The 18,243-nt window shown below is 48.2% G+C and overlaps 1 protein-coding gene across 2 annotated transcripts in view; it reads left to right on the plus strand.

Moving 5' to 3' along the window:
* The first annotated feature begins 4,564 nt into the window (after positions 1–4,564).
* The window catches only part of AHRR (aryl hydrocarbon receptor repressor), a 50,340-nt gene continuing 36,661 nt past the window's right edge, over positions 4,565–18,243 (plus strand). Inside the window, exons 1-2 of one of the 2 annotated variants that reach the window (XM_081166347.1) lie at positions 4,565–4,707; positions 13,401–13,466. In XM_081166347.1, the coding sequence (XP_081022473.1) occupies positions 13,405–13,466 (62 nt within the window). In that variant the 5' untranslated portion in view covers positions 4,565–4,707; positions 13,401–13,404. The remainder of the gene's footprint in view (positions 4,708–13,400; positions 13,467–18,243) is intronic. The other variant, XM_081166346.1, reaches the window with a different exon arrangement.

Below are 18,243 nucleotides of genomic sequence, written 5' to 3' on the forward strand. Positions count from 1 at the left end.
TCTTATTGTGCTGTGGTCATTTTTATTTTACTTTTATCCTAAGTACCAATCCATAAAGTATACTGTGCAGCAATAAAAGCAATACAGGGTAGCAATGTTATGACGGGGATGGCACCGGTAAAATTCAAAATTAAAACAAAAAAAGCACCGTACACTGAGTCGGAGTTGATATTGTTTACAATGTCTGGTAATAACTCCAGGGTTTCAGACAGGACTCCTTTCCAGCTGTACATTTTGATGCAGAGTGGGATCTCTGGCTCCCATCCTTGACATTGGCCTTGCTGGCTCAGAGTGATGGAAATTGGAGTCCAACAACATCTGGGCAGCCCTGGTCCCCCACTCCTGCTCTAGGTGCTAAGGATTGCATTTGCAGCCTTCTGCATGCAAAGCATGTACTGTACCCCTGAGCTACAGCCCTTTCTCCTCTTTATAGTTGCTTGGCCCTGTTTTAGGCATTGGCTTTGTTCTTTTTCTCTGGGTTCTCTGACCTGGGCACAGCTAGCATATTTCAAGTGTTGTGCTTGTACTTGTCTGTTTTCCTCCTTGCCCTGTGCGTGACTCCCATCCCTGCCATAACCTGACCCGACTTTATTTTTGAAGATGACTCTTATCTTCCCCTTTCAATTTGCTATGTCAATGGATTCATAATTCCAGCTTTCACCCTTGTCTTGATCTGATTCATCTCTCGCACCCAGTTCCAAGCCACAACCTATCCCTGGGGTAATGGCACTTACACCCACATAATTTATGACTAAAAAAGTTACATAACTAGAGACATACTTTCCTTAAAGTATTCTGATTTCTAGAAATACAATTGATAGCTCTTAATTTGTTTTAAACCTTTTATCACCTATAAATCTCCATTGGGGACATGCCGTTTCAGCGGCGAAAACAAAACTGAACCTTACCGGTGTGGCAAAAGAATGCATATATAAAGGAACAGACACAAGTTCCTGTGAAAGCAGATTAATAGAATTCAATATGGCGAAAACAGCATTGAATTCCTCATTGATTGATGTTGTCATGGTCATGCAGAGACTGTTGGACTGACAGAATTAAAGGATGAGATGTGTATTAAAAGAGCTTAGATCAGACATAAAGTAAAGGTAAAGGGACCCCTGATTATTAGGTCCAGTCGCGGTTGACTCTTGGGTTGCGGCGCTCATCTCACTTTATTGGCCGAGGGAGCCGGCGTACAGCTTCTGGGTCATGTGGCCAGCATGACTAAGCCACTTCTGGTGAACCAGAGCAGCGCACAGAAACGCCGTTTACTTTCCCGCCGGAGCGGTACCTATTTATCTACTTGCACTTTGACATGCTTTCAAACTGCTGGGTTGGCAGGAGCAGGGACCGAGCTCACCCCGTCATGGGGATTCGAACCGCAGACCTTCTGATCGGCAAGTCCTAGGCTCTGTGGTTTAACCCACAGCGCCACCCGCGTCCCTGATGAGACATACATCAGACTAAAGAACGCACAGGACCTGTGGATAAATATATGGACCCTCTTCTGCTGGAAGAAGAGAAGGTAAAGGGAAAAGGGACAGCTGTGGGTGGTGGGTTGGAGTGGACATCCTTACAAAGGATGCTGGAAGAAATGAATGGATTCATGATCAGATAGAAATCCAGGGACAACTGGAGATGGCAGAGATGGAATTGAGAGACAAGGGGCTTCGTGCGTAGGTTGAAGAGAACATACAAGAAGGTTTAGAAGCAGAGGTCGGATGGCCATCTGTCATGGATGATTTAGCTTGAGGTTCCAGCATATCATGGGGCTGGACTCGGTCCCTCCCAACTTCTATGATTCTACGCTGAGCAACTCTTCTTGCAACTGATCTCAACATGGCTCCTGACTGAGGTTTCAGTTCTCTGCTGGCGTTTCCCCCAGAGCTTGCTTCCCTCAGCATGCACAAACTCATGGGCCACTGCATTTCCTGCTGTCACTTAAGGTTCCTCACTGGGAATTTTTTCTTTCCCCCCACTCCTTCCTTTTTCAGTCATGGTTGGAGACCTGCCCCTGCCATCCAGAAGCAGGTGGGCAGAAAGAGGACTTTATCAAGCTTGTTTAGCTCTCTTTGATGGAGCTCTCTTGGAGCAGGGAAGTTCACTGATGAGCACTGCAACTGTTAATCAACTTTCAGATCTGTCCTTCACTGCCCCAAATTCTTTCATTCTTTAACTGAGTGGTGTGTCCCTTCCACGGGAGGTCCAGAAGATGGCAACATGAGAACAGGGCCTTTTCTGCGGTGGCTCCCTGCTTATGGAATACTCTCCCTAGGGAGGCCTGCCCTCATTATGTTTCTTTTGGGGCCTGGCAAAAACTCCTCTATAACCAGGTCTTTGTTATATAACCAGTGCTTTTTTCTGGGGGGACGCAGACCCCTAAACATTTTTTGAATCTATGTTTGGCCTCATTGAGGGGCAGTATTTCAATACAAGTAGGAAAATTAGAGTACCCCTAAACATTTGTTTTAGAAAGAAAAGCACTGGCTTTAGCTATCTGTGGCCTTTTAGAAGTGGGCAGGATGTTGTTAAAGTATTTCCACCTGCTTTGTTCTTAGTGTATCTAAGTTGGTTGGTTGGTTGTAAGTTGCTTTGTGTTGCCTTGGGAAAGATAAAATAAGGTTGTTGGTGCATAGCTGTCAACTTTCAGATTTGAAAATAAGGGATCAGCAGCCTCACCTGTCTGGGGACAGTCTACGGGATATCTAACAATCCAGGATAGCAGCAGGAAGCAGCGGGAAACGGCGCTGGAATAAGGGAATATCCCGCAAAAAAAGGGAAGGTTGACAGCTATGTGTTGGTGGCATCCATCTGTCTACAGAGACAATGGAATGTGCCTTTGGGGGTGAAGTCAAACAGCAGGAGAATCACAGCACCAGCTGTGGCTGCAGAGACCAGTAAACTGCTACTGCTACTTCCTGCATTGTTTTTGCTGCCTTAGCAGCACTGATGCGACCCCCTTGGGACACAAGTCTGGGCATTGTGTATGGAGGTCCTGGGCTGTCCCAGACTTTGGCACCAGCTTGGCTGCAGGAGTTGTCAGAAGGAGGCATACAAGGCGCCGTCCAACCTAATTTAATAAATAACAACGTTTCCCAACATTGCCTTGGTTTCCCAAGGGTGCCAAGTTGCTAATGCCAAGCCTGAGCTGGATTTCTAAAGGGTACATGGAGAGCTGAGCTGAACCCTTCCCTGCCTTGCTGCCCCAATGCTCTACTTGAAGCGGTTGCCTCACCAGCCCAACCACACTTCCAATATCAGAGCCAGATTGAGAGAAATAATAATAATATATTATTTATACCCTGCCCATCTGGCCAGTTTTCCCCAGCCACTCTGGGTGGCTTCCAACAAAGTATTAAAATACAGTAGTCTGTTAAACATTAAAAGCTTCCCTAAACAGGGCTGCCTTTAGATGTCTTCTAAAAGTCTGGTAGTTGTTCTTCTCTTTGACATCTGGTGGGAGGGTGTTTCACAGGGCGGGTGCCACTACCGAGAAGGCCCTCTGCCTGGTTCCCTGTAGCTTTGCTTCTCACAGTTAGGGAACCGCCAGAAGGCCCTTGGCACCAGACCTCAGTGTCCGGGCAGAACGATGGAGGTGTGGAGACGCTCCTTCAGGTATACTGGACCTGGGAGAAAAGGGGATGTGGTCACAGAAGGTGAGGTTTAGGAGTGGGGCGATTCATCTTCTGTTACATAAATTATTCCCTCTACTGTGTTATGCTCCTGCAACCCTGCAGCAAGGAAGTGGTCCTTAGCGTTGATGCTAACATGCTACCATTTGTTGTTGTTTAGTCATGTCCGACTCTTCGTGACCCCCATGGACCAGAGCACGCCAGGCCCTCCTGTCTTCCACTGCCTCCCACAGTTTGGTCAGACTCATGCTGGTATCTTCGAAGACACTATCCAACCATCTCATCCTCTGTCGTCCCCTTCTCCTTGTGCCCTCCATCTTTCCCAACATCAGGGTCTTTTCCAGGGAGTCTTCTCTTCTCATGAGGTAGCCAAAGTCTTGGAGCCTCAGCTTCAGGATCTGTCCTTCCAGTGAGCACTCAGGGCTGATTTCCCTAAGAATGGATAGGTTTGATCTTATTGCACATGCTACCATAGACCTGCACAATTTAAAAATAAATAAATAAATAACGTTAGTGATAAAATATTTTGCATGAATAAAATCGATTCCAAAATAAGTGCCTGCGTGATTGGAGTCCTTTCTACGGCTGTGTGTGTGGCGGAATAAAGAGTGCCCGTTGCTCTGGCGCAGGGCGGGCAGTTTCGCTTGCAGGCAGAAAGGTCCCGCTTCACCTCCTCCAGGGAAAAAGGCCCGGGAAGGTTCCCCGCCTAAAATCCCGGGAAGCCGCTGCGGCTCTTGCCCTCGCCTCCTGGCCCGATCCCGATCCAGACGGAGCAGTCCCGCGGCCGAAGCTCTGCCTGGACAGTTAGCAGCGCGCCCGGCGCTTCCCAGCGGCGCCTCGGGCGGCGCAGTCCGGCTCTTGCGCGCCCTCCGATGCCGCCTGCGCGTCGCAGCAGCGGGAGGGACGACAACATCGCGTGCGAAGCAGCCGCTCTGCTCGCAGGGAGGCTCCGCTCGCCCTCACGCTCCTGCGCGCCGGCCCCGCCAGGCGCGGCTCCAGCAGGGGAAGCGGCGGCGAAAGCTCCGGCTCCAGGCGCGCGGAGGCGAGACGGGCATCGCCGGGGCTGCCAAGCGCGGTGAGTCTCGAAGCAGCTCGGGGGGCTCGGGATTTTGCAAAGGGGACGAGGAATCCTCTGCGCAATATCCCCAAGGGTGCAAGAGGCCGGGTCTCCCTTCACTTGCCGGCTTTGCAAAAGCTTTCTGTTGGCTACTAAAAAAAAAACCCCGCAGATTTGCTAACCAGGAGCGGTTTTTGTTTTTGGGAAGCCTGCTTTCTTGGACAGGTGTCTCTGGACGATAGAAAGCAAACGCGGGCTTTTGCAGCTTAGCAAGCAGCATTGGGCTCAGTGGGCGCTTCGCCCTCCACCCATTGCTGTTTGCTGAGAAGAGCGCCTGTGTCCCTGTTGCAGAATGGACAACTTTTCCCAAGAGTTATTTATGCGCACTTATTACCTGGCAGCAAGTTCCTCCGATCTTAGTAGGACTGGTGAACCTTTAGTAGGGTAGAGTGGCTGGTGCAGCGACTTTCCCCACCACAATTCTGCTGTAGTGATGGCAGACGGATAGAAGTGGCGGAGGACTCCTTTCTGCGCCGTTCTCCGAGGTGCAGGATCCGTCCTGGTCTCTTATCCGGCAACCCGATCTGCTACTAGCAGGATTTGAGTTTCAGTAGAGTTCACCCTTCAAAACCCTTTGCCTCCCCCAACAAACTAAAAATATTTGTTAACTGGAATTTCAAATTATAAAATAGGACTTATTTCCCGGTCTTATTTTAAATCGGCTTGTTTCTTGGTAAACATGGATAGTGCGAGACACAGTAGTAATATTTGTTTCGAAACATATTTATATTGGCAAAGTTTATTCTTATTTGGAACCGGCTTTTAATGCTAGTTTGGGAACATGTAGGGTAAGAGAGACTCTGAGAATATACGAAGTGCCTTTCGTTCCCCACTGACACACCTGAGCTTCAGAACAAGGGGTCTAAACCGCAAAACATCTCTCATTTTAGAAATTAATAGTTGGCAGCTATGATTCTTTGCTTATGCGTCACATTGCCTTTTTTACTGCAACTTTTACTCTCCTCATTGTGTTCTCTCTCTTTCGCTCTACTCTAGTGAGTATGTAAAAACCCTTACAGGGTCATGGCCCGAAAAGATTGAGAGAAGAGAAAATGTCTTTATAGGATGCTCCCTGCTATTTGCACAACTTTATAAAATATGGTGCAATATCCTGAGTAGGTGACTTTCAAGAGAGGGGTGCAAGCTAGTAAAAGGTTGTTAGTGCAAATAAATTCTGATTCTAAGTTCCTTCTGCTTCAAAATAAGACTAAACTGTTTATGTGGAACTCAGGATGCTAGCCAGGTAAATGTTATCTATATTTACTCAGAAGTAAATTCCACAGTATCTGAGCCAGGGGCGAAACCACCCCGGTCACAGACCCAGTTTGGCACCCCCCCATTCACACAGGCTGGGAGCCTCAATGGCCCCTCTGGAAGCTTCTTGCAGGGCAAAAAGCCTGGATACCCCCCCCCCCACGCAGCCATAGCCATGGCTTTGCCTGAGCACAGAGATGCAGTTATATTTACATAACCCAGTTAAGTTTTGCTTGTTTATTTGTTTGTTTACACCAGGGGTCAGCAAAGCTTTTCAGCAGGGGGCCAGTCCACTGTCCCTCTGACCTTGTGGGGAGCCGGGCTATATTTTGAAGGAAAAAAATGAACGAATTCCTATGCCCCACAAATAACCCAGAGGTGCATTTTAAATAAAAGCACACATTCTACTCATGGAAAAGCATGCTGATTCCTGGACCGCCCGCAGGCCGGATTGAGAAGGCGATTGGGCCGGATCTGGCCCACGGACCTTAGTTTGCCTACCCATGGTTTACACTGTCCCCATCCATTGCCAGCTCTTGGCCAATAGAGGCGCTGCTGGTCTCCTCCCACCCTTGTTCCCAGTGTAGAAAATTACCCCCCCCCTGCCCCGTTCCTGATGTAGATCCCCTTCTTTCCGGGCGGGGAGGGAGGCATTTGGCGGTTTGCCTCAGGTACCAAAATGTCTTGGGCTGGTCCTGGTTATCAAAGCATGAAACGCCCATAGTGGATATAGGCAATTCTCCCATGGAGGCCCCAGGAGCCTTCGGTGGTAGCTTGGAATCTAGAGCGCCCCAGATTGCGTCCCTTTGGGTGGGGGGTTACCCACTCCAGAACAGTCTACCTACTTCCTGGACCCAGGGCTACAGCACACAAATGCTCTCCATCCTTCATTTAGAAACACACCTAGGAGTTCCTCAAGTTTGCTGACTTCCACTGGTCTGGAACGGATTCCTTAAATACTTTACTAATAAATTAATTTAAAATAATTTTAGTTATAATTCCATATGAGTGCTTTGATTAACAGACAGAATTAAATTAAATCCAAGTACACTTAATTGTGAGTCAGGCTCTTAGACGATTGACGAACCTTTTAAACTGCTAGCTAAGTGAACTTATATACTTCAATTGGCTAATTTTAAGCTAGCTTTGAAGCTGTGTAAGATTTCTCTTGAGTAAATATTGTAAGCCTTTTGAAAATTGCCTTAAACATCTCTTCTAATGAGATGGACGCAGCTAAGTTTGCAGCAGTGCCATTCACACTCATCCTACAGAAAATTCCAATTGAAATATGATTAAAGTGAAGTCACCAATTAACATTGTCGGTGAAAGTAGTCCATCATCTTTTACTGTGGTTTCCAAAATTCCAGTCTTCAGGGATTCCTAATCATATTGACTTTGTGCCGGAACCCCTCTGCATTGTATAAATTCTGAGGTGTGATGTAAAGAGTCACTTTTTTCTAGATGACCTTCTTTGATAGTTCTGGTCTGTTTCTGGGGAGGTTAGACAATGGTGCTTCTATTGAGTGTTAACCTACACTTTCTAGTGCACTGCCCGGATGGTGTCCTTATCACAAAATACCTGATCTTTGGGGGAAGTAGCTCTTTTGCGCGATGAACCTTATTTGTGGATCCTAAAGTTGTCAGGACACAGGTGGTGCTGTGGTCTAAACCACAGAGCCTAGGGCTTGCAGATCAGAAGGGCGGTGGTTCGAATCCTGGTGACGGGGTGAGCTCCCATTGCTCGGTCCCTGCTCCTGCCAACCTAGCAGTTCGAAAGCACAAAGTGCAAGTAGATAAATAGATACCGCTCTGGCGGGAAGGTAAAACAGTGTTTCCGTGCGCTGCAGAAGCGGCTTAGTCACGCTGGCCACATGACCCGGAAGCTGTACGCCGGCTCCCTCGGCCAATAAAGCGAGATGAGCGCGCAACCCCAGAGTCATCCGTGACAGGACCTTTACCTTTTAAAGTTGACAGTATGTGATTGAATCCCACCCAAAAAGGAATGGCAGTCCAAAGACAGGTCTTCTGGGCCTGCTTGTGAGTGCACCTTAGACAGGAAATACAGAAAGCTTGTAGTGGATTAGCGCTTTGGTCCATCTTGCTCAGGACTGTCTACCCTTAGTGGCAATGGATCCCCAGGGCTTCAGGCAGGAGTCATTCCCTGTGCTTCCTGGAGATGCCAGGGACCTAACCTTGGACTTTCTGCCCACCAAGCAGATGTTTTCCCACTGAGCCAGGCCCTTCCCCTGGAAAGAGCATCTCCCACATTCCTCTGGGGCTGCGCCTTAAGAGAGGAAGTTCAGCCGTGGCAGGCAAACTGTTTTTCAGACAAGTTACTGATACAGCATTTTTGCTGGGCAGAAGGCTTCTTCATTTTACTGTCCAATACTTCTTAAAGTGATGTCATTGTGTGATTATGTTTATTCGGTGGCTTTCGGCACCAGGATTGCAGTTGCATAAATCTTGCAAAGAAAAGAGGAAATACTTGCACTTAAAAATGAGAATAGGGATTAATTTCTGAGTTACATTTTTGTGCACGCTGCTCCATATTTATATGTATTTGGATGTGTGAGTGCATTTCTTATCCCAAGTGCCGCACCTGCTTTCTAGCATGTTTCTGGACAAACAAAAACACACACACTCAAAAATGAAATACTGTATTGGGATGGCTGCTCAAAAAATATATGCTTACAAAAATATAACGCGTTTAAAATATAACTTAAGTTTTGTGCTTGATCGAGTGTGCACAATATAAAAAATGCTAAAATACAAAAACAATATAATTTTAAATTGTGATGCCATCTCATTCCTCCTCACCCAACACTTCTTGATGGTGTGGCATAGTTAGGCTGTTTTCACACCCATTATGCTTAAAGAGGCTTTCACATTTCCTGAATCTATAATTTCTTGGGGCCATAGTGGATAGCTTGATGACGACAGTGACCCAGTGTGCAGCTGCTAAAATACTACATGGCAATTCACGCCTTGTCATTGTCAAGGATGACAGATTAAGGTAATTTGCCCTGGGAAATTTTCAGTTTACATCAGAAAATTTTCTGGTGTCTTGGACAATGATCTAATTTAGCATGTTTATTTTACTTGTTTTTAGCCAATAAAGCTAAACACTTCAAAACTTGCCTAATACTTATTTGTGATTGGCATCCGTTCATCATTCCTAATGAAATGAACAGTTTTCTATGGAAAAATGAAGCACTGGAAAATTTCCCTCATGGCTGGAACCTATTTTCTCACGCTAAATTTCTTGACTATTAAGATCTTCCTCCGAGGTGCTGCCTCAGTGCTGCCCCCACCCTCAGTTGTCTCCCTGGGGTAGGCTCATCTGCTATTGAACATGGATTATTTTTGGTGTTAAATTACCTTATTTCACCCAGGCCACCTAAAACAGCTGCTTGGAGTTTCCTTACAAGATTACAAACCTTGATTACGGTATATTAGATTTTGAGATCCTGGAGTTCCAAGAGGCTGATCACTTAAGGAATTTGCCCTCCAGCTCATGGGGGGCTGGGGGGGTGTCAAAGAAGATGATGGGCTGGAGTGAGAATCCTCCTTCACAGGATTTTCACTCCATGTAAAAACAGGGTGCCTAAATAGGACTTGTATCTCTATATGCTCCTATTTCTTGCTTTTATTTGATTTAGAATGCTTTTAGTGTTGCTTTTTAAAAACAGTAGGGGGGGTCAGCTCCCCACCCCACCCCTTGGAACAGCTTCATTTTTATAGTTTGCAGAGTTTCTGGATTTCCTCCTTGTCCTGCAAGGCTACCCATACTTACCAGGAAATGATTCCCACTAAATTCAGCAGGGCTTGTTTCTGATTACAGTATATGTTAAAAGAATGTGAAGTGGGGGTACCTAGCATGATGTGTTATTATCAAGCCACCTGAGACTCTTAATCTCACAGGTTCAAGTCCCACGTTGGGCAAAAGATTCCTGCCTTGTGCTCCCTTCCAACTCTACATTTCTATGACTGGTACTTCCCAGGGAGAATAACAGAAGCTAAAGGTCAAGTGTTGAACAGACATTTAAGGAGTTTGATTTGGCATAAAGAAATAAACTGGGAAGACATAATGGACCATAGAAGTCTGATATAAATTAAAAAAACAAGTTAAGCCCAGGATTGACCTCAACTTGCTATATCCATCCCATGCTTTCAGCCTCTGTAATTTCCACTAGGATTTTACATACACAGTCTCAAAAAAAACCAACCGGCGCTGTTTTAATATCTTTGGATGTTCTGGATTTAGTGGAATAAATCCTATTTCCACTGGTATCAGCCCAGAAGTCCTTAATTACAATGGTCAGGTAGCAGCCCCTCACAGCTTCGCTGTTGCCGAACCCCCGGGCGGAGGAAGGGGGGTGCGGTGGGGACGGATTTCCCTGGGTGTCTTCGCTGAAGGGGGTGACTCCCAAGCCTACCCCAAGGCGTTGGGGGAAGGGGGAGATGGGCCGCTTTGCCAGCGGCATTTCCCCCCCCCCCTCATTATGACAGAGTGTGTTCTCCTTCATGGGGAGCACATGTTGTGGTGGGGTCTACAGGACACCCCCTCAAGGTTACTGGGCAGTTCCATTTGGATGGCCATGACTGTGATTGGGCCAATTTGGGTTGTTTGGGAGATTTTGATGTTACCATTTAGTGGGTTGACCCGAAGGTTATATATTCTTTTTTCAGTCTCTTTTGCTGTGTGCATCGGATCACCCGCCCACCCTCCCTAATTTTGGGCTGTTGCATTTGACCTTGCTATGCCTGTCATGGGGTCGTCTGCTTTTGGGGCAGAGGCCTGGCAGGAATTTTCTCCATTTGGCAGATTGGCTGGTGCCATTTGCTTTTTGCCTACTGCGTAGCAAATCGTCACAACTTGTAAGGTTACAGTTAGGTATTGGTTAAAATTTGGTTGGTGGAGGGGATGTGGTTGGCTGTGCCTGCCCCTCCAATGCTGCTGCTGCAAGGGAATTCCAGTAAAGGAATCCAGGGGTTTGCCATACATTTGTCCGTATCCCCAGCAAGGGGCTAGGGCCGCACAAGCCCCTGGGAGCATGCGGGGAGGGGTGACGGTATGGTGCCCAGCCCCATTTTCTCCCCAATATTGTTTTCCCTTACTGGCTTTCGCTGGAATCCGGAAGTCAGTTCTGTCCCCGTGCGGGGTCAGATAGTCGCAACCAATGCCTAAGCAACCACTCACATTATGTATTTTAATAAAGTTGTGGCCAAAATTATGCCAAAAACCTTAAACAAAAATTCTGTGTGAATTGTGATTTATTTAGGGGGTGGCTTGGGGATCTCGACACGCAACTGGGGGAGGCTTGGGAGCTCGTGCACCCGAGCGGCTATCCCGCACCTGGGAGGGCACCCTCCGTGTCCTGCGCACCCGCCCTGGGCAGCATGGGCATATGTTCCGCCGCTGGCCAAACCAGGAAGCCCCTGCAGCAGCATGCGTCCAGTGATGCTGTACCCCAGTGGCTCTGAAGTCCCAGTCTCAGAACAAAGAGAGCTTCTTCCACATTCTGGGCAGGGATGCAGCTTACCTTGGAGGCAGCGGAGGATGGTTGTACAGTGGTGCCTCGCAAGACGAAAAGAATCCGTTCTGTGATTCTCTTCGTCTAGCGGTTTTTTCATCTTGCGAAGCAAGCCCATTGACGGATTAGCGGATTAGCGCTATTAGCGGCTTTTAGCGGCTTATCTGCTGATCGGATCAGCTGATTAGCGGCTTAGAAAGGGGGGGGGAGAGGAAAAAACCCCGCAGGAACTCGCAAGACATTGTCGTCTTGCGAAGCAAGCCCATAGGAAATTTGTTTTGCGAAGCACCTCCAAAACGGAAAACTCTTTCGTCTAGCGAGTTTTCCGTCTTGCGAGGCATTCGTCTTGCGGGGCACCACTGTACATCCACAGGAGGAGGAGGTGCTGCAGTTGTTATTGTTTATTGGATTTATATACCGCCCTATACCCCGGGGTCTCAGGGCAGTTCACAGAATAAAATCAAGATATGAAACCACAATACAGTGGACACTCGGGTTGCGAATGTGATCTGTGCAGGAAGCATGTTCGCAACCCACAGCGCAGCGTGTGCCCACAAGCGGGTTGCGATTCGGCACTTCTGCACATGCGCAAAGCGCAATTTAACGCTTCAGCGCATGCGCAACTGCCGAAACCGAGAAGTAACCCGTTCCGGTACTTTTGGGTTTCAGCGCGTCCATAACCCGGAAAAATGCAACCTGAAGCTTCTGTAACCCGATAAATATGCTTCAGGATAAGTATTTTCGGGTTGCGCTCCATGGCGACCCGGAAGTAACGGAGCATGTTGTTGGGAATCAAGCCTTTATCAGGAGAAACTGGCCACTCTCCAGGCACCCGGCTTGATCTCCGGTTGACCTCCCTGTCTGCATTCTCCGGCAGGATCCAGGCAGAGGTCGCGATAGGCGATCCTTCTCAGCGTGAGAAGAACACACCACTCTTTCCTGCCCCCCAGGCAGGGGAAAGAGATAGACAGAAACGTATTTACATGCCTTTATTTCTGTCTTTGCTGCATTACAGAAAAACACGACTGCTCTCTTCAAAGTCCAACAGCCGAGAGACAAACTGCTCCTGTACTTCCTGTACAGCTCATATTACACTCTGAGCTAATTCCGGTGCCCTCTGCACTGTGAATAGACTGTCCCTCTGTTTCCCACAGAATAGTTCCAACATTCCCATTATGTTTTGCTTTCAAGCTAGCAGTAGCTCGCAGCCGCTTTGCTTCTATATTGTAACACGCGTTACTTCCGGGTTTTGCCGTTTGTGAATGACATCACGTGCATGCGTGGTAGTGGCGAAACATGACCCGTCAGACGCGCAGATGTGTCTTATGTTCCATTCAGGATGCAAACGGGGCTCCGGAATGGATCCTGTTTGCATCCCAAGGTACCACTGTACACCTAATAAAAATGAAAACAACAACCCAATAGCACCCCAAAAAACAAAAACACGTTTTAAAATGTGATTGACCCAATCTGACCCAATTTTTCTCCCAACAGCTTCCTGCTCTCTGGGTGTCTCCTTTTTTAAACCATTTTAACATACCAAACGTGTGGTCTCTTTCTGTGCTAGGAGAAGAGAGGAACTTTGGAAATAACACACAGAAATATAGGCTGTTAGACCTTTAATAGAATTTTCTCAGATTTTGAATGATACTGAGCGCAAAACCTTATGCTTTTTAAAAAATCTATTCTATACAGGATCAATTATTTTATATATATATGAATGTTATGTGCAGTATTAATTAGGAAATCAGCTAACACCAGTTAGCAACTTACTGAGCAATTTTCTTCTTTATAATTGCATATCTTAGGAAGAGCATTGCTTTAACTGAATGTAAAAGGATATGTTTTCATCTTCCATCCTAGGACAATGATTCCTCCAGGAGAATGTCTGTATGCTGGGAGGAAAAGACGGAAACCCATCCAGAAACAGTTAAGTATTTATCCCATCCAGTCTGTTTATTCTATTTTATTCTTCTCACAATAAGCCTTTGACATAAGACTTACCTTTATTGTTTTTGGGGGACAGGAGGCGGGCACGTGTGTGGAGGACTCCCTGGTCCTGAATGGGGTAACTGTGCCCCTGAAAGACCAGGTGCGCAGCCTGGGAGTCATTCTGGACTCGCAGCTGTCCATGGAGGCGCAGGTCAATTCTGTGTCCAGGGCAGCTGTTTACCAGCTCCATCTGGTACGCAGGCTGAGACCCTACCTGCCTGCGGACTGTCTCACCAGAGTGGTGCATGCTCTGGTTATCTCCCGCTTGGACTACTGCAATGCACTCTGCATGGGGCTACCTTTGAAGGTGACCCGGAAACTACAACTAATCCAGAATGTGGCAGCTGGACTGGTGACTTGAAAGCCGGACTTGAAAGACATTGGCTCCCAGTACTTTTCCAAGCACAATTAAAAATGTTGGTGCTGACCTTTAAAGCCCTAAATGGCCTCAGTCCAGTATACCTGAAGGAGCATCTCCACCCCCATCGTTTTGCCTGGACACTGAGGTCCAGCACTGAGGGCAGAGGGCCTTCTCGGTAGTGACACCTGCCCTGTGGAATACCCTCCCACCAGATGCCAAAGAGGGGAAAAAACTACCAGACTTTTAAAAGACATCTGAAGCCAGCCCTGTTTAGGGAAGCTTTTAATGTTTGACGGACTATTGTATTTTAATATTTTGTTGGAAGCCACCCAGAGTGGCTGGGGAAACCCAGCCAGATGGGCGGTGTATAAATAAATAAATAAATTATTATTATTATTATTATTATTATTATTATTATTATTATTATTATTATTATATTTAACCCATTTATATTGCTACCTGTCTCCAACAAGCTGATGGTGCCAGCCAGCTCTCTTTCTTCTCTGTTGTCTCTCATAAGAACCCAGCGAGTTCTGTCGAGAAACAACAAAGGGCCCAAATATTTAGACATATTTGTGGCCTAAATATGTCCCTCTTCCATAGAATCAAAGAATTGTAGAGAGTTGGAAGGGTTCACAAGGATTCTAGTACAAGCCCCTGCAATGCAAGAATCTTTCGCCCAACGTTGGGCTCGAACCCACGACTCTGAGATTAAGAGATCAATACTCTCCTGACTGAGCTACCCTGATCTGAACTGGGACAGTGTTGTCCCAGCCTGATGGAGGATGTATATTTTCAAAGTGGCAGGGCAGCAGAAACCTAAGCCACGCTCTGTCCTCTCCTTGTGCATGTTATCATTACACTTAAGCAGATTTAACTGAAATTCCTTCAACTCTATGAACAGAAGTTCTCTGAGGGGTGGACAAAATTCTGTGCGCCTCACCAAGATCCTTTGGGCAGTGTCATTACAGAGCCAAACTACACAGGATGTCACCAATTGAGTTCCTTTTAATCTCTTTGTTGTTGTGGTTGTGGTTTTTCTTTATTTGTAGGCGTGGGGGAGCAATATTCATTGGGAATGTAGAGTGTGGGGAAGGGAGTTTAACCCAGTTTAACCCAGCCGGTCCACCGTCCCTCAGACCATGTGGTGGACCGGACTATATTTTGAAAAAAAATATGAACAAATTCCTATGCCCCCACAAATAACCCAGAGATGCACTTTAAATAAAAGCACACATTCTACTCATGTAAAAACACACTGATTCCCGGACCGTCTGCGGGCCGGATTGAGAAGGCGATTGGGCCACATCCAGCCCCTGGGCCTTATGTTGCTACCCCTGGTTTAACCCATCCCCACACTGCAACTGCAAGGAGCAAACGCACCTTGCATGTGCTGCAGTGAGGCTTAGAAGAAAGATCCCATTGGCATCAGTATTGCTACAGCGCAGGGAAGTGGCATCCATTTTCATGGATGTCATGAAAGTCTCAGCCTCTGCTCATGGCCTGTGTTTCCAGTGACCATTGTTCTCTCCATGCACCTGTAATTAAATAAATAAGCACCCGTGTGGTGCAGTGGTTACAGTGCCGGGACTACAGCTTGGGAGACCAGGGTTCGAATCCCCACTGGACCACGACGCTCGCTGGGTGACCTTGAGTCAGTGACTGCCTCTTAGCCTAGCCTACCTCACAGGGCTGTTGTGGAAATAAAATGAGCAGCGGGAGAAGCATCTAAGCCAGGGGTCAGCAACCTGCGGCCCACAAGCCGCCCCTGAACCAAGCCACCCACTCGCTGCGCTAAACCAGCACAGCACGGAGCGGGGCCTTGCTTCCGCGGAGCTGAAAATCCAGCCCATGGAGCGATCTCTGCTGGAGTGAACCAGCCCAGGCGAGGTAAACCTTGCAAACCCCTGATCTAAGCCACCTTGAGCTCCATGGAGAAGTGTGGGATATAAATGCAATAAATAAAATCGTAAAATAAAATAAAATAAAAACCACTGCTTGACTGCAGACAACACAGGCTGTGTCCACACTCCCATTTGCTTTGCACTCACTGTGTTTCCATTGCTGAGTTTTCCATTTGTGTTCATATGGCTTACTCAAAATGCATATGTATTCTGTACTTTGTTACAAAATACCACCATCTGATGTGTTGTTTCACCAACCAACTTCACACCAATTAGAGTTCTTAAGCAGTTCCTAATTTGTTTCTAGCTACAGTGTGAAAGGACGCGGGTGGTGCTGTGAGCTGTGGCGTAGTGTGGGGGGTGCCAGGGGTGCCGGCCGCACCGGGCGCAACATCTGGGGGGGCGTGAGTCCAGAGGGAAGGGACAAGTTCCTTCCTCCGCCAGGCTCGCCGCCGCCACTGCCAGCCTTGCGCCCTAGCGCGCGCGCGCCCCCCGCTGCGGCTGCGCTCCACTCACTGCTCGCAGGAGGCCGGGCACGGGCAGCCTCCGCACCCCGCCGCCGCCGCCATCCCCTCGGCCCAGATCTTCTGCTTCTGCCGACTGCGAGGGAGGAGAGCTCAGAGGGGCCTCGCCGCGCCCTGCGCTCCCCAAAACCCTCTGAGAGGAAGCCGGCGGGCGGGCGAGGGTCTCCCGGAAGAAGGGGGCGGCGCTGGCTCCGGTTCTCAGAGCAAGTCTCAGCCGCGGGGGGGGGGGAGGACGGAGCACGGCTGGAAGCCCCCGGACCCGGCCGGGAGGAGGAGAGGCGCTCGCCAAGCCTGGATCTGGAGCTCCACCTACAGCCCAAGGAGAGGGCGGGGAGGCGCCCGAGGGGAGGGGGCTTCGGCTGCCTCGGCCCGCGGGGGCTCCGCAAAAAGGGGGCTCCCCCCCTTTGGGGGGGTCCTTGGCTCCTTCGCTCACCCCCAGCCCCAGTGGCGTAGCATGGGGGGTGCAGGGGGGCCGGGCGCAACATCTGGGGGGGGGCGCGCTCGCACTCGAGTGCTAAAATCCACGGGTTAGGGGGCGCAAATTACTTGCCTTGCCCCGGGTGCTGACAACCCACGCTATGCCACTGGCTGTGGGTTAAACCACAGAGCCTAGGACTTGCCGATCAGAAGGTCGGTGGTTTGAATCCCTGCGACGGGCTGAGCTCCCATTGCTCGGTCCCTGCTCCTGCCAACCTAGCAGTTCGAAAGCACAAAAAAGTGCAAGTAGATAAATAGGTACTGCTCCGACGGGAAGGTAAACGGCGTTTCCGTGCTGTAGCAGGAAACCCGCCCCCCCATCATTCAGTTTGTACAAACTTCACACACACTCACACACTACATACGCTGCGCTTCTGTTATAAATTCATAGAAAATCAACCATACATCGGATTTGCACTGTTCCACTTTTATTTTACTCCATGAAGGAAGGACTACAAAATGGGGAAGGTTTGATACAGGCCAGCCATAATCCCTTGAGCATACCAGCACATACACAGGAGCCCTGCCCAGTTGCTATGCCATCCCTGATGGTCCTAGACAGAAGACCATCAAGATCACAAAGAACTCGCATATGGGAGTGGATTCAGCACAGACTGGAACAAAGGACAATAATCAGCTCTTCCCTCTGGGGGCAGGAAACTGCAAACTCCCCTTTGTCACCTGGAAGTGACTCATGGGGAGGGGGAAAGGGGGAACCAGCCAGGTGACAGGACACTCAGGTTACCACCACAACTCCTCCCTCAACCCCTCCTTTCTGTGATGTATGCATGATGTTTCTGGGAGTGGGCTTGATCTACAGGATGGGAATTTCAAAAGTCTTTATAAGTCCTTGCACACCATTTTTCTGTGTCCTTTCTCTCTCCTGCAAGTGAGGGGAACACCCTGTTGCAACAGTTCAATAAAGGCCAAGCCTACAGGCTGCTGTTTTGCTCCAAGTTATCCTGGTTGGTGTCTTTGTTTTTGTCCAAGGGAGCCCTTGGATTTTTCCATTAACAGTGTGCTGCTCTGGTTTGCCAGAAGCGGCTTAGTCATGCTGGCCACATGACCCGGAAGCTGTACACTGGCTCCCACTGCCAATAAAGCGACATGAGCGCCGCAACCCCAGAGTCATCCGCGACTGGACCTAATGGTCAGGGGTCCCTTTACCTTTACCTTACAGTGTGAAAACCATTGCGTAGGCCGGGGAAAGACATTCCCTGCTCCATCAAACAGTAATTAATTGAAGTTGTGCTGATGTGAAGAACAAGCAGAGGAAATGCCCCACGAAGAGAACAGCTTCAGTCTGCTTTTTTTAAAAAAATAATATTTATTAAAGTTTCACAAACAATAAAAAAATTCAAATTTAAACTACAAAAGTGAAAAAATCCAAGAACAAAACACATAAACAATACACAATAAAAAGCAGTTAACAGCTTCAGTCTGCTTTA

The sequence above is a fragment of the Podarcis bocagei genome (assembly GCF_964188305.1).
Source record: "Podarcis bocagei genome assembly, chromosome: 13".
NCBI classification, from domain to species: Eukaryota; Metazoa; Chordata; class Lepidosauria; order Squamata; family Lacertidae; genus Podarcis; species Podarcis bocagei.